The sequence below is a fragment of the Melanerpes formicivorus genome, unplaced genomic scaffold (assembly GCF_026170545.1).
Source record: "Melanerpes formicivorus ecotype bairdi unplaced genomic scaffold, bMelFor1.0.p_v2 SCAF_76, whole genome shotgun sequence".
Taxonomy (NCBI): domain Eukaryota; kingdom Metazoa; phylum Chordata; class Aves; order Piciformes; family Picidae; genus Melanerpes; species Melanerpes formicivorus.
Window position 1 is genome coordinate 63,965 of NW_027142428.1, and position 14,599 is coordinate 78,563.

Genomic DNA, 14,599 nt, shown 5'->3' on the forward strand with positions numbered 1-14,599 from the left:
GTGCCGGTGCCAATCCCATTAACCTAATTGGCGAGGCGCTAGCTGCAGTGGGACCCCGGGGCCCGGGCAGATCCCAGCCCCAGCGGCGAGGAGAGGCGGGGCAGGCAGCCCCAGGGGCACCGATTGTCCGGTAATTGGCGCGGGCAGCAGAGCCCGGCCGGCACCGGCGGGGGAGTGGGCACCGGAGGGGGTCGGGGAGGGCAGTACAGGGAGCCCTGGGGGGTTTCGCGGGAAGCTTGGAGGTACCAGGGTCGGCATCGGGGCGCTGGCTGCTGAGCATAGGGGCAGAGGGCTGGTTTTGGGGCTCCGGAACGAATGACGTGAGTCTCGGTATGGGATGGGGGAGTCAGTGCCCAGTGCCAGAAGTAGGGAAACACAGAGAGACCAGGCGGATTCGTGGGATGGGGATCGCTATGGGCATGTTGGGGTGGGACATCTTTTGGGGCGGAGGGGAGCAACCATTACCGAGGTACATTCGGGGCCGAGGGCGGGACAAGAGGCGGGCTCGGGGGCGGGACCTCCCGAGGCCTGGGTGTGGTCAGGCCGGGGGCGGGGCTCAGCGGGTCGGGCCCGGGTCGGTGGGTGGGGCGGCGGGGGCTGGGGCTGGGGCCGGGTGGGTATCGGGGCCGGCGGGAGCCGGGATCGTGCGGGGCCATGGCGAGCTCGGAGCGGAGTGCGCTGCTCACGTATCGCTTGTGCGGCGGCTCGGGCGAGGAGGAGCGGGGCCGAGCTGCCGCCGCAGCCACCCCCCGAAAGCTGCCCACCTTCCTGGGCGTCGTGGTGCCCACGCTGCTCTCCATGTTCAGTGTCGTCCTCTTCCTGCGCCTCGGTGAGTGCCGCCTATCTCTACTCGCGGCCTCGGGCCCCTGAGGCTCACCAGCTCTGCCTTGTAGCCCTCGTTTGGGCCTTTTGTCCTCCCGGGGCCCCCTTGTCCTCCTGAGGCCCCCCCGCGCCCTGAGCACCAGTGCTCAGCCCGAGCCCTCCAGTCTTGAGCCCCAGTGTCCTCCCTTTACCCTCTCGGTACTTTCCCCGCAGCCTCTCAGTCTGACATTCCAGTGCTCCCCCAAGCTCCCTCAGTCTGGGTCCCCAGTGTCTTCCCAGTGCCCTCCTGAGCCTCCCTCTCTGTAGTGCCCAGTGCTTCACTGAAGTGTTGACCACAGTGCCCCCAGTCAGGGGACCGTTGGCCTCTCCTGAGACCCTCATCCTGGAGTCCCAGCGTCTCCTCAGTCTCCCCCCAGGCTGGGGTCCCATGCTGTGTGTCCCCTCCTGACCCTTCCAGCCTCCCCAGAACTCCTGCTCTACCCGAAGGACATAAACTTAGTCTGAAGAGCTAGTGTCCCTGGGGCAGGATCCCTGTGCCTTCCCAGCTGCCTTCCCTAAATGGGATTCTACTGCCCTTGTTTCCCCTTCTGCCCTCAGTGCTAGGATCCAGCTGCTCCCCAGGCATCCCCCAGTACCAGACTCCCCAGTACCAGGTTCCCACACCCCAGTACCGCAACTCAGTTCTCTTCCAGATCTTACATGGTTTCCTGAGGGCAGGACCCTGTTGTCCCCCCTTCCTGTGCAATTTGGGTTATGAGCCTGCTACTAGGCAACCTGGGAGAAGTAGGGGAGCAGGCTGGGCATGGATTGGGGGAAGTAGCAGCTCTGTGGGGGGCCCTGGGTGAGAGATGTCCCAGCCCGACCCGGGGCAGGCAGTACCCGCACGGGTCCGGGAACAGGGAAGGCTTTTCCTCTTTCACTTTCCGCCCACGAAAAGCCAAGGGCGGGAGTTGGCTGTGTGCCCGGAGGGCCCGTGGTGGGCTATGAACCCCTTCCCTACCCGGGGAGAAGAGCATGCCCACAGCTCTTCCCTTGCTTCGCTCACCCTCTTCTCACTCCCCTACTTGGCTTCCTCGCACGGGCTCTGACCCCTAACCGCTACCCCACGGCAGGCACCGGCCCCCACCCACCGGGGCTGTGTCAGGGCGGGGGGGCCGCCGGGCTGGAAGGGAAGTGCGGGGCGGAGGGGGAGGGAGCTGCTAGGAAGAGGAACCGTCCCGCTGTGGCGGGGGCCATGGCTCCCCCTGCAGCCTCTGCTTTTCGTCCGCCTCCAACCCCTGCTGGATCGCCAGGACGAGCAGCCCCTCCTGTTTCTCCCCACACTGCTCTCAGGGCACCCCTTTACTTCCCTCACCCCCCACACTCCACTTTGGCATTTGGGCACCCTCCCGCCTTCCAGGGATTGCAGGAGGTGCCCCCGGACCCAGCCTGTCCTCACGATGACCACTGCCCCGGCCGTGCCCCAGCACCCCCCGCGCTGCTCGCGGGCACGGCTGTGGCCTGCGGTCGCCATGGGTATCTCCTTGCGGCTGCGGGCAGCCCTGTCCTGCCCACAGCGCCGGGCTTGCTTCAACACCCCCGGCAGGGCCTCGCGGGGAGCTCTGGGTGGCCTATCCCCAAAGACATACACACAGCAGGGAGTGGTGGCCCAGCTGGCAGGGATGCCCTGGGCCTGCCTTTGCTTCCTGCTTTGCAGCCAGCATAACCCTGTGGTGAGCCCCTCGGTTCCTGGTGCCCAAGGTGGGCTACAAGGCATCCCCTGCCTGCTGAGGGTAGTCCTGGTGTTCCCCTCCCCAGTGCCCTGGGGCCGGGTGGGCAGTAGAGCCCCCTGCCCTGTTTGATTGGTTTGTGGGTGTGCCCTCTAAACTGCCTGTGCTCAGGGTGTGCCCAAGCCTGATCCTGGCATAGCAGGAGGATGGAGATGCCCTGAGGCAGGGGAACACAGGAGTACTGGGTGCTGCTGCAGGTGAGAGGGAGCAGCACCCCAGGGTGGGGACATCCCCACCCCGGCAGGGAACAGTGTGGCAGCATGTCTGAGAGGAGCTGTGGGCATGGGGACGGAAACAGCACATGTGACTTAGTGAGGTGAACTCTGGGCAATGGCTGTGCCCAAGGACCCTGTCCTGGAACTGGTCCATGCCCAGCTAAAGGGCATATTGACCTTTTGCCTGTCCTTGCCAGGGTTTGTGGTGGGCCATGCCGGGTTGTACCAAGCCCTGATCATGTTTGTGGTGGCATACTTCATCATCGGCATGACAGTGCTGTCTGTGTGTGCCATTGCCACCAATGGGGCACTAGATGCTGGAGGAGCCTACTGTATCCTTTGCTGTGGTGCTGCTGGTGCAGAGCAAGTGGGCGAAAATCGGGTGACCACCCAGTGACCTTGGGGTGCCACACTGGGGCTGAGTCCACCTTGTCCTGGGAGGAAGGAGTGGGGCCACTCAATGGTGGTTTGGGCTGCTGACATCTTTCCTTGACTCAAGCAAGATATGATCAGCCGTGCCCTGGGCCCGGAGTTTGGGGGCAGCATTGGGATCATGTTTTTTCTGGCCAACGTGTGTGGCAGTGCCCTCTACGTGCTGGGGCTGGTGGAAGCAGTAGTGGACAGCTTTGGGATCCCACCTGGTGAGTACTCTCATGTGTTGTGGCAGGCGACAGCAGTTCTCCCTTACCCAAGCAGCCCTAGCACCCCGCCAGGTGTGCCAAGCACTATTGCTGATGCAGCCAGCACTGCTTACCCAACCCTCTGCCTAGTGAGTTGATGCTTGCCATGCCTGGCACAATGCTAGTGGCTCTTAGCTTCTGGTGATGCCCACTCTGAACCCTGATCCTGTGTTGTCTCTGCTCAGGGCAAAAAGCAGGCACAGGCGTCCATGTCCTGCCCCAGAGCTACTGGTATGAGCTGCTCTACGGCACTGTCCTGTTGGCCCTCTGCCTCCTTGTATGCCTCGTGGGTGCCTCCATCTACGCCAAGGCCACCTTCCTCATCTTTCTCATCGTCGCAGGCGTTCTGGGCACCATCCTCATCAGCTTCTTTGCGACACGGCCCATCGAGGTGGCCATCCTCCTGCCCAACTCCAATGGCTCTGAGATGAGGAATGGCAGCTTCACTGGCTTCTCCCTTGCCACCCTGCGAGCCAACCTGGGGGGTGAGGAGACGCTCTCCCCACCCTGCCTGCCATACCCCTCGTGACACTGGTGCCTCCACCCTGGCAGGGGCTCACTGGAGGGTGAAGGGAACTTGTGGGCACAAAGCAGGTGCTTTGGGGTAGTTTCTCCTGTGGTTTGTGTATGGGGACAAAGAGAAAAGCATACATGGTGGGGATATGGCACCCCAGGCAGCCCATCAAAGCCTGTGTCCGTGTGTCCTGCAGGTGGGTACGATGTGGACTACACCACCGGGCAGATGATGAGCTTCAGCTCTGTTTTTGCAGTGATGTTCAATGGCTGCACAGGCATCATGGCAGGCTCCAACATGTCAGGTACGGACATGGGGTGCTGGGCTAGGTGGCACAAGTTGTGGGAGCTGAGGCGTGGGAGAACAGAGTGGTGCTTTGCCTGTGGGCACTAATTCTGCCTGCTCCTGCTCACAGGGGACCTGAAGCACCCAAGCTACTCCATCCCACGGGGCACCATCTCTGCTGTACTCTTCACCTACCTTGTCTACAACCTGTTGGCTTTCCTCATGTGTGCCACCTGTGACAGGTATAGCACCCAATCCCATTGCCAGGGCCATCAGTGTGCTTGATGACCTGAGCCAAGGTAGGTGCCAATGTGTGTGTATCCCACTCCAGGACCCTCCTGCAGAAAGACTATGGCTTCTTGCGTGACATCAGTATCTTCCCACCCCTGGTCACTGTGGGCATCTATGCTGCCACCCTCTCTGCAGCCATGAGCAACCTCATTGGGGCATCTCGCATCCTCTACGCCCTAGCCCGGGATGATCTCTTTGGTGAGTGCCTAGAGTGCACTGGCACCCACTAGTAGAGCCAGCTTGGCAGATTATCCTTACCAAGGACCAGCCTTGGCACCAAGGAATCCCCTTCTTGGTGTGTGGGTTATACTTTGTGCATTGGTGTGTGCCCATTTGGATCACCTGTGTGCCCTGGTGTTTGCCTCCACCCCAGCACCCAAAGTGTCCTGGCTGGTGGCCAGGCTTGTGGGTGTCCACTGGAGTGTCCCAGGCCAACCTGCCCTTTCTGCCCACAGGCCGGGCACTGGCACTGGCCAAGAAGACATCTGCCAGTGGGAATCCAGTGATGGCAGTGATCCTTTCCTGGTTGGTGGTGCAGGTGAGTTTGCTGGTGATGCTCCTTTCCTAGCCTCACTGGGTGAAAGTGGGTTGGCACCTGTGCTGGGGATTATGGAACTTGACATGTCCCCCTGCCCATGGATATCTCCCTCAGGCCTCCTGCCTAGATGCCCTTCTGCAACTGTGTACTTGCCTGCCTGAGCCCATGAAAGGAGGATAAATCTCAGCAAGGGGCAGGCATTCCTGCCTGTGGTGTGCCCCAGGCTGGGCAGGGATGGCTTGGGCATGTGCTGGGGGTGCCATCCCATGGGGGTGCCTTTACCCTGTGCTCCCCTCTTCTTTCTGCAGCTAGTGCTCTTCTCTGGGAAGCTCAACACCATTGCAGGGGTTGTGACCACCTTCTTCCTGCTTGTTTATGCCACTGTTAACCTGGCTTGCCTGGCACTGGAGTGGGCATCGGCCCCAAACTTCAGGTACCAACTAGCATAGTGGAGGGAGGCTGCTCCAAGGTGCTGGGCAGACCCTTGCCTATCCATCTGTCTGCAGTTCTGCTGCCATCTGTGTACCCACTGCCCCTTGTGGGGCAGAGATGCTGAGCACCCCTCTCCTGGGCATTAATGGGGGCAAATACACTACCATCCCTGGAAAGGGAGAAGGGGACAGGTCCCAGTGTGGCGCTGACTTGGCACAGTCCCCGTGTCATGGCACCGCTTTGCTGAGCGGGTAGAGATAAATCCGGGGTACCACCCACCCCCTCCCCTTAAGCTTTACAGAGGTAATTCATAGCCTGTGCCTGCCCGGCATCCCCCGGGCAGCTTGCCAGGCAGTGATGGAGCCCACTTTCCATTAGTGCTAATTAAACTAACGGAGAAAGGGGAGGGAGAGGGATCCTAGGTGGGGGGAGCAGAAAAGATCTTCCAGGAATGAGGAATGTGTGTGGCAGGCAGCCCTAGTCTGGGACATGGGACTGGTCTGGCAGGACTGCCCAAATTTAAGAGGGAAGGGGCATGGCAGGTCCACTGCAGGGAGCCTGATCCCCTTCCTGGGTGATGCCCACTACACTCAATGCAGGGTGCTGTGACTCCAAAGCTGGGAGAGTCCCCCAAGGTGGGACATAAGGCAATGTCTGACAAGGGCTGGATGGTAGTGTCATGAGGGTGCTGCACAAGAGCCCTGTTCCCAAGGGAAAGCTGATGCCTGTGCCAGTCTGGGGTTTGCCCCCATCTTGCTGCTCCCTTGACTGGGCATGGATGGGGCATGATCAGTGCCTGGGGGGAGGCTCCTCACGATTCCCTCACTCACCCCACATCTGGAGGTGCCCATCCCCTTCTCACACTGAGGTCTTCGTCAGGCCCAGCGGAAAAGGATTTTAATTACCTTTCAGCAAAAACAGCAATTAGAGAAAATAACAGCTTCCCGCCTACCCGCCTCCGCCTCCCTGTGCCAGGCTGATGGGGCAGCGCAGCTGCCAGCGCTGCCACACACTGCCCAACGCTGCCTGGCCCTCTGGGTGTGCCAGGGCAGTGCCAGCCCTGTAAACATTATTGCCCCTCTTCGACAGGGGCTGCCAGCAAGCGGCTGCCCAGTGCCCAGGGAGGTGCCAACTTCCCTCTGTTCCCTGTCTTGCAGGTATTTGGGGTTCCCAACATGCTCTTGACTGGCACAGTGGGGTTCAGGGAGGGTTGCTGGTGTGACATCTTGGCACAGCTTCCTTTTTCATGCCTGTCCTGCAGCTGGCGTGGGAACCACGCGGTAGCAGGTATCCCCTTCTCTCCAGGCCCACCTTCCGGTACTTCACCTGGCACACATGCCTGCTGGGCATTGCAGGCTGCTGTGTCATGATGTTCCTCATCAGCCCTGTGTCAGCCTCAGCAAGCCTGGGCTTCCTCCTCATACTCCTCCTTGCCCTCCACTACCTCTCACCGAGCAGCACTTGGGGCTACATCAGCCAGGCCCTCATCTTCCACCAGGTGAGCGCTGTCCTCTGTGGCTGTCCCCTTGTGGGGTGGAGGGCTGGCATCCCCAGGGTGGTGTCCCTGTGGCAGCTCTGCCCAAGGCAGTGTGTCTTTTTAGTGGCATCGCTATGGGTGGTTTGTTGAAGGAAGAAAAATTCCTCAGCTGCTGCCCTTGCTCCCTCCAGGTGCGGAAGTACCTGCTGATGCTGGATGTACGGAAGGACCACGTCAAGTTCTGGCGCCCGCAGATGCTGCTGATGGTGCAGAACCCTCGGGGCAGTGCCCGCCTCATTGACTTCGTCAATGACCTCAAGAAGAGTGGCCTCTATGTCCTGGGCCACGTTGAGCTGCAGGACTTGGGTGAGGATCTGCACTATTTCTGGACTTCAGGTCCTGACTGGGCAGCACGGGCGCAGCAAGGGAATGTCACCATTTGAGGCACACTTAGGCTTTACTTGCTGTGGGGGACTTAGGTGGCTTGTGTCTGTCCCATGCCTTGTCTGCACATGTGTGCCTCAAGCTTGCACATGTGTGTGCTTGAGTGTTTGTTCCCACATATGCACGCGGGGCTCCTGCACATGTCGGTGCTAGTGTGTGCAGCTGGCAGATGCCACCCAGGCTCTTCTGGCCCCCTGTGCAGCACTGTCCCATGGCACAGGTCAGAGCCTGTGCACACCCAGCACACGCGTGGGCACGAGAGAGCCTTGCACATGTGTGTGCCTGTGTCCATGCTCACCTCATGCCAGTGTGTCCACCTGCTTCAGGCTGTTGCCCTTCGATGTGTGGTGGCATGCAGACGCCTGCTCCCTGCCCTGCTTTGTGGCCATCCCTGTCCCCACCGCAGCGGATGCATGGGCTCTGCTCCCCGCCTTCCCCCCCGCCGCCGTTGCCGTGGTGACTAATGGCCTGAAACTGGGGAGGGGGGATGGGACCGCCTGGATATTTTTTGTGTATTTATGTGTAATTTTACATCTCTGGCTGGAAACACCTGCTTCCACCTTCCCCATCTCATGGGTGCTGGGGTGGGCACAGGGGGTGGCACTGGTTTGGGGCAGGATGGTGGTGTGGTGTGATGTGGGGACACCAGGGTGAGACCCCAGCATGGGGTACCTGACTCCCTGATGCTTTTTTTGACTCCCCACCCCAGACATGCTGCCCTCGGACCCACTGCAGCCCCAGCAGGACTCATGGCTGAGCTTGGTGGACAAACTGAATGTCAAGGCCTTTGTCAGCCTCACCCTTGCGCCCTCGGTGCGGCACGGTGTCCGGCAGCTCCTCTTCACCTCTGGCCTTGGTGAGTGGCTCCCGGGCTGGGTATAGGTGAGGGACCACCCTTCTGACGCTGCAGGGTGAGAAGGGTGCCAAGGGGTTCGGATGCAGGTAGATGGGTGATGCCAAAGCCAAGTTGGAACTTGGTGGCATCTGTGGTGTCAGCATTGTGTGGCTTGAAGATACCTGGATGGGGAACACTAAAGGGTTGGAAGCACCTGACAGAAGCAGTGCCAGTGCCAAACTGGAGTTTGGAGAGGTGTTGGGTGAGCTATGCCAAAGCCAAGTTTGTTCTTGGGCATCTGAGGGGTCTGGAATCACCAGGGTGAGCAATGGTAAAGCCAAGGTAGGGCTTGTCGACACTTGCCAGGAGGACTGGTAGGGCCCTCCAGCTCTGCTCAGGAGGCTGCCATGGTCTCTCTGGCAGGTGGGATGCGTCCCAACACCCTGGTGCTGGGCTTCTATGACGATGAGGCACCGCAGGACGGTCTAGCTCGGCACCCTGCCTTCACCAGTGCCCGCGAGGAGGTCCCCCTGAGCTTCCCCCCAGTGCGGGCACCCACCGCCCCCAAACTGCTGTCGCCCCGGGAGTACGTGGGCATCGTGGCCGATGCTCTGAAGATGCTGCGCAACGTCTTGCTGGCCCGGCAGCTGGAGAGCCTGGACAAGGCCTGGGAGCTGCGGCGGGCCGCCAGCCCCCCCCCCACCATCCACGTCTGGCCTGTCAACCTGCTGCGGCCCGACAGCGCCCGCTACGCCGACACCTGCAGCCTCTTCCTGCTGCAGATGGCCTGCGTCCTCAACATGGCGCGGGCCTGGCGCCGCGCCCGCCTGCGCCTCTTCCTCTGCGTGGAGGCAGGTGCCATGCCTCACGCCCAGGAGGAGAAGCTCCGGCAGCTCCTCAAGGACTTGCGCATTCAGGCCCAGATACAGTTGGTGCCGTGGGACGCCGTCACTCGCCTGCACTGGCAAACCCACCGGGGCCCCCCGGGGGGGCCGGCGCCTGCTGGAGAGGAGGAGCAAGGGACGGTGAACTTCCCCTCCAACACCACCCAAGTGTCAGATGAGTACGTCTGTGCCGCCAACAGACTTGTCCTGGAGCAGAGCCCCGCGCCGGCCGTGCGCTTCCTCTACCTGCCACGGCCACCAGCTGATACCAGCCTCTATCCTCTCTACCTGCACCAGCTGGAGCTGCTCACCCGTGGGCTGGGCCCTACTGTGCTGGTGCACGGGGTGAGTGCTGTCACCAGCACACAGCTGTAGGGCATCCCCTGGTTTCCCCCTGGCTCCCTGCACCCTCCTTCACCCAGTGCCTTCAGCAGCCTGAGCCTGGGGGTGTCCCCAGCCTCAGTGTCCCCCACCTCAGCAGGCAGGGAGGTGGTGGTGCCCCATGCTGAGAGGTGGGTGGGTTGGTTTTTGAGGGGTGTCTCCTGCAGAGGATTAAAGCTGTCCTGGCAGGATCCGGGCACAGCCCTGGCACTAGCCAGGCAGCACAGTGCATTCATGGTGCCTTTTCTTTGTGGTAGTGGTGGGGAATAGCGGGATCCCAGGGTGTGTCAAGCAGTGAGAGACCCAGATGGCTGCTGGGAACCCCTTATTTGCACCCAGCACCCACCCTCCTTGTGCTTTCCTCCTCCTGCTGCCCCCAGCTGCTCCTCCGCCAGCTCCTCTGGGCTCCCAGCCAGCAGCAGGGATTGATTAAAGGCAGCCTCGACCTTGGTGCCCCAGCTCCCCGCCATCTTCCCTGCCTTTCATTAGGAAAAATTAAATGGGAAGGGGTGGGGGAGGGGAGCTTGGATGCCTGAGTTCCTTATATGAGGCTGGGGGTGAGGAGCTGGGTGCTGGCCCTAGTGGCTGTGGAGTATGGCACCCCACATCCTGCTTATTGCTCCAGGTGCTGCAGGGTGGGGGGGCACCCACATGCTTTAATCTGTGCACACACACCCCTCTATGGGGTCTGAGCCCTGGGTTTGGGTAGGGAGGGGGAAAATGATTCGGGGAGGGGTGCTGACCTTCTCCTGGGACCTGTCTCGTGGGGCTTTGCCATCTCCCTACAGCCATTATGACCTGCATAGGGGAGCTGGCACTGCCCTCTGTCTCCTCCTGATTGATTAGAAGAGGGCAGGAAATTGCATAGGTGCTGGGTGATAAATCCATCGGGTGCCTGGCAGGGGGGCAGGATGCCTGGCTGCTGCCTGATGGATCACTTCTTATTAGCCCTGACTCAAGGGGGAGGGGCTGCTCCAGTGAGGGGCACAAGTGTGGCAGTGCTGTACCTGCTCTCTCCAAGTCTGGTACTGCCAACTGGCAGCTCTGCTCAGCTAGGGGGTGGCTGGGTGTTATTTGTGGAGCGGAAAGGGGGAGAACCCCTTTGCTCCCCACATTTTGTAGTGTGTTGTGCCCCACCCTGGCCAGTGTGCTGAGGGCTGGGGCTGGCTTTGCTTCCCCACTGTGGGAGGTAGGTGCCCCAGGGTAGGCACCGTGTGGCCCGCAGCATTTATTTACAAACAGAGAGGAGCTGGCACAGGCCAGCCGGGCACCAGCGGGACCCAGCGGCCTATAATGTTAATTATCACCACGTAATTAAAAGCCCATAAAAAGCCTCACACTTCATTAAATTAAAGCTTCCCCGCATCGTGCCGCCGGGCTCCAGCAGAGTTAACCTTGGCCATGCCAGGCACCAGCTCCACTGCAGCTGAGGACCCATGGCTGGGGCTCTATGGGACCTCCCCAGGGCGCAGGACTACAGGGGCACAGCCCAACACCATTCATCACCCCTTGGACATGCTGTCACCCCTGTAGCCACACTGTCACATGCACTGCGGTGGCAAGCAGGGGGCTGGCATGGGCACACATGTGCACACCCAGCTGTGCCCATGCGGCACGCATGGTGCCAACGGCAGCTCTGGCGCAGCAGCGCCAGCACAGTGCCCACGCAGTGCACACCTACACAAACAGCATTTCTTCCTCCCTCTCAACATACAGACATGCAGACAAACAGACACACGCCCTGCATCTTCTCCAGGCTGTGAGGAAAGAACCCGTCTACCTCCTGCCTCTGTGCCTCAGTTTCCCCAAGGGTGGGCAATGCTGGGGAGGAGAGGGGTGCATGGGGGGGGGTGGGAACCTCTGAAGCGGTGGCTTTGCACACCCTTGAGTGGCTGCGTGCCCTGCATCAGGGGTTCTGTGGTGGGGTCTGGGGGGAGATAAAATGGGAGGGGGAACACCCTTCCAAAACCTGAGGATGGGAGTGTATGCACAGGTGTGTGTGTGTGTGTACATGTGGTAAGGGGAAATAGGCATGGCTTAGGAAAGTGTGTGTGTGTGTGTGTGTGTGTGCGCGCAGAGGGGGGGTTGCTGTGCTGGGTGCACAAGGGGTGCCTGTATGTGCACATACATTGGGGTGTATATATGCCTACCCCGATGCAGAGTGCACTGATGTGCACGCACGGCTCAGAACGGAGGGGATGTGTGAACACTGGGTGTGCAAACTGGCACACGCGTGTGCCCAGCACCCCCGGGCACTGCTGCTAAGCGGGGCCGTGGGCAGCGGCTGGCCGAGGGCCCGCAGGGGGCAGGCGTCCGTGAGTGTCCCTGTCCCGGCCCCGCGGGGGTGGGCAGCCAGCGGGGCCTCGGCTATTTCTTGGAAATTTCGCAGCATTCATTTCAGTGCAAATAAAAGCTGTCATTGCCGGAGAAATGATACTGATCGGGGTCTGAAAAGACAGCAAATTACCCGCCTGAAAATGCACCGCTGGAAAAAAATGCATATTAAACACACAAAAAGGCACTTTGCCATCAGCCGCGCTTCCCCCGCCGCTCCAGAATAACCACACTTTACATAATTCTCCCTCTCCACCTCCGAATTAATTTCGCAGACAGAGGCAGAGGCAACCCTTCTGACAATAGTGGAGGGGAGACGCGGCGGCGGTGGCGGGGAGTGGGGCTGGGGACTGCTGGGTAGCCGCCTGGCTCTGCGCTGGGCTCGCCGTGGGTTACAGAATACCAGGGTTGGAGTTAGGGGACACCGAGGGGCTTGGGGAGACTGAGGTGTTTGGGAGGGTTAGCTCCATGAGTGAGGGCAGTGGGTACTGGGTGGATGTACTCACCTGTGGGGTGGAGAGCTCCCTCTCTTCCCCCCTTTGGGTGCTGGGGATTGCATCCCTTAGGTGGGGTTTGTGGGCACGTCTTGGGCCAAGGATTTCCTGTGAGAGACCAATTCTCAACCGCTACCACGGGGGTGAGCCTGCCATGTGCCCACTCAGGCAGGTAGGTTGGCAGATTTTGGTGGGGTGCCCATACCAATGTGACAGGGAGCCCCCATGCAATCCCCTGCCTCATTCTCCTACCTTCAGTGCCAAGCACTTGGGTGCACCCAAAGGACACTGAGGCTATGCTGTCCACCTGGAGTGACACCCCCAAACTAGCACTCCTCTGAGAAGCTCCCTAGGAATCTGCACCACTGAGCATGGGGACACCATGCCCATCCCTCTGAATCTGTCCAGAGGGAGCAACGGGTGCAGGGCGGGACCAGCAGTGATTGGGGGGGGGAGGGTCAGCTATCCGGGTGCTTGGCTCTGAGGGGCTGGTGAAGGGGCGGGTGGGTGGCGGAGGTTGGCACCACACTGCTTTGCATTTTCAATGACAGACCCATGCCGGGTGCTCGGGAGAGTGGAAAAATCTTATTTGTCACCTGCTGGCGGTGCGCCGAGGCTCCCGCGCCGCAGCTAATCTTGGGGAAAATGAGGATGCCGGCGGGGTGGCCCGTGGGATGGACGGGCACGGCGGAGTGGGTCTGGTGAGACGGGTGCTGCTCTGAGCCCTGCTCGGAACTGCAGCCATGAGACGAAGGATGAGCTGGACCCCGGGGTCACTCCAGCCTGGCGATACCTGGGTGCACTGGCACCATGACACGGATCCTGCCAGCTTGGGGGGTGTGGGCTGGGCAGCTCTTGTGGGCATCCTGGGGCAATTGCCCTGCACCCCCCAGCCTTATCTGCAAAGGCACAACCTCTTTTCCTTTTATCCCAGCTTCAGGAACAGCTGCTTGCCTCTAGTGCCTGCTCCGCAGGTTGGCACTGCCCGCACATCCTCTTGAAGCACTAGATGGAGATTTTTTGGGGGGAGTCAGATCCTGCAAGTGGGTGCAGGCATTGTCTGATGCCCTGTATCTACATGCAGGGGCTTGTCCTGTGCTTGCTGTACCCCAGCTTCTGGAGATGCCAGCTCCTGAGGGACGCTGCAGCACTCTGCGGCCGGCTCAGATTTATCCATTATTTTATATCCACACGCCTTTAATTTTTACAGCCCTGTTGGAGCAATACCCAGGGCTGTTAATAATATTGCCAGCCCCCCTCTCCTGTATGTATCCATCATACCCTCACCAAGGTGCCAAGCAAGTCTCAGAGCTGGATAAGTACAGGCATAGGAAGGCCAGTGCATGGCACCTAGCTTCATGCCCCCACCCTCTACCCAGTGAACAGCTGGGTTGGGATCCATCCATGGAGCAGCCTGGCTCCCCATTGTATCCCCCTTTTGCACCCCTCTGATGCCTGATTGCTTGGGGTGTCCAAGCCCAGAGCATCTCTCCAGTGAAATTCATGGGAGCCCCTCTGACCTGGTAGATGCCCCAGGAAGGCTTTGCTGCAACACTCAAGAGAGTGTGTGTGAGCGTGCCAAGGTTTGGAAGCTGTCCGGCAGTGGGTATCAGGGAGAGAAAGAGTGAGAGTGTGTGTGTGTGCAGTGTGCTCTGTACTGGTGTGTGTCAGCATGCACAGTTGTACATGTGAGCCACTACCTGTGCTTGTGATGTTGTGTGTCTTGGTCCTGGAGTAGACCCTTTGCTTGCAGGCACCCCTGGCACCCCACGGCACCCCAGCACAGAAGGGCACAGCCTTAGCTGCCCAAGGCAGCAAGGGCTGTGCCTGGGACCAGGCCATGGTGCCCACAGGACCAGACAGTGGGTCCCTCACCAGCCAATCAACCCATCCCATGCCAAGCAGGGTCCCCATGATGTGTGTAGCACAGTACCCACTATGTGCTGCCTGGGGCTCCCACCCCAGCACCCAGGAAGACCAAGAGACCCCTCTGAGCACGCAGGGCTGTTCAAGCATGGGAGTGGGGGCCAATGCAGTAGGGCACCCCATGTGTGGCAGGACACCCCAAGCACGGCAGGCCTGCGGGGCTGTGCAGGGGGCCACCGCGGGCAGTGGGAATCGCTGGGTTATAAATCTCCTTGCTGGGCCCCCCCGTGGCAGAGCAGCTCACGATATTTATGTTGGGGATTTATCTGCAATGCAGT

General features: G+C 60.6%; 1 protein-coding gene across 1 annotated transcript; it reads left to right on the forward strand.

Moving 5' to 3' along the window:
* The first annotated feature begins 619 nt into the window (after positions 1-619).
* SLC12A9 (solute carrier family 12 member 9) lies at positions 620-10,901 on the forward strand. The gene is made up of 13 exons (XM_068163911.1): positions 620-829; positions 3,004-3,138; positions 3,310-3,447; positions 3,672-3,971; positions 4,197-4,304; positions 4,416-4,527; positions 4,617-4,774; positions 5,032-5,114; positions 5,423-5,547; positions 6,852-7,044; positions 7,215-7,389; positions 8,177-8,323; positions 8,726-10,901. The coding sequence occupies exons 1-13, from the start codon at positions 655-657 to the stop codon at positions 9,559-9,561; spliced, it is 2,685 nt and encodes an 894-aa protein (XP_068020012.1). The 5' UTR covers positions 620-654; the 3' UTR covers positions 9,562-10,901.
* The last annotated feature ends 3,698 nt before the right edge of the window (positions 10,902-14,599 follow it).

Bases quoted from the DNA above. Each gene is read 5' to 3' on its own strand.
- SLC12A9 (XM_068163911.1), top strand. From the start codon at position 655: ATGGCGAGCTCGGAGCGGAGTGCGCTGCTCACGTATCGCTTGTGCGGC. The intron at 4,305-4,415 runs GTACGGACATGG...TCCTGCTCACAG, and splicing joins GGCAGGCTCCAACATGTCAG to GGGACCTGAAGCACCCAAGC. The intron at 4,528-4,616 runs GTATAGCACCCA...ATCCCACTCCAG, and splicing joins ATGTGTGCCACCTGTGACAG to GACCCTCCTGCAGAAAGACT.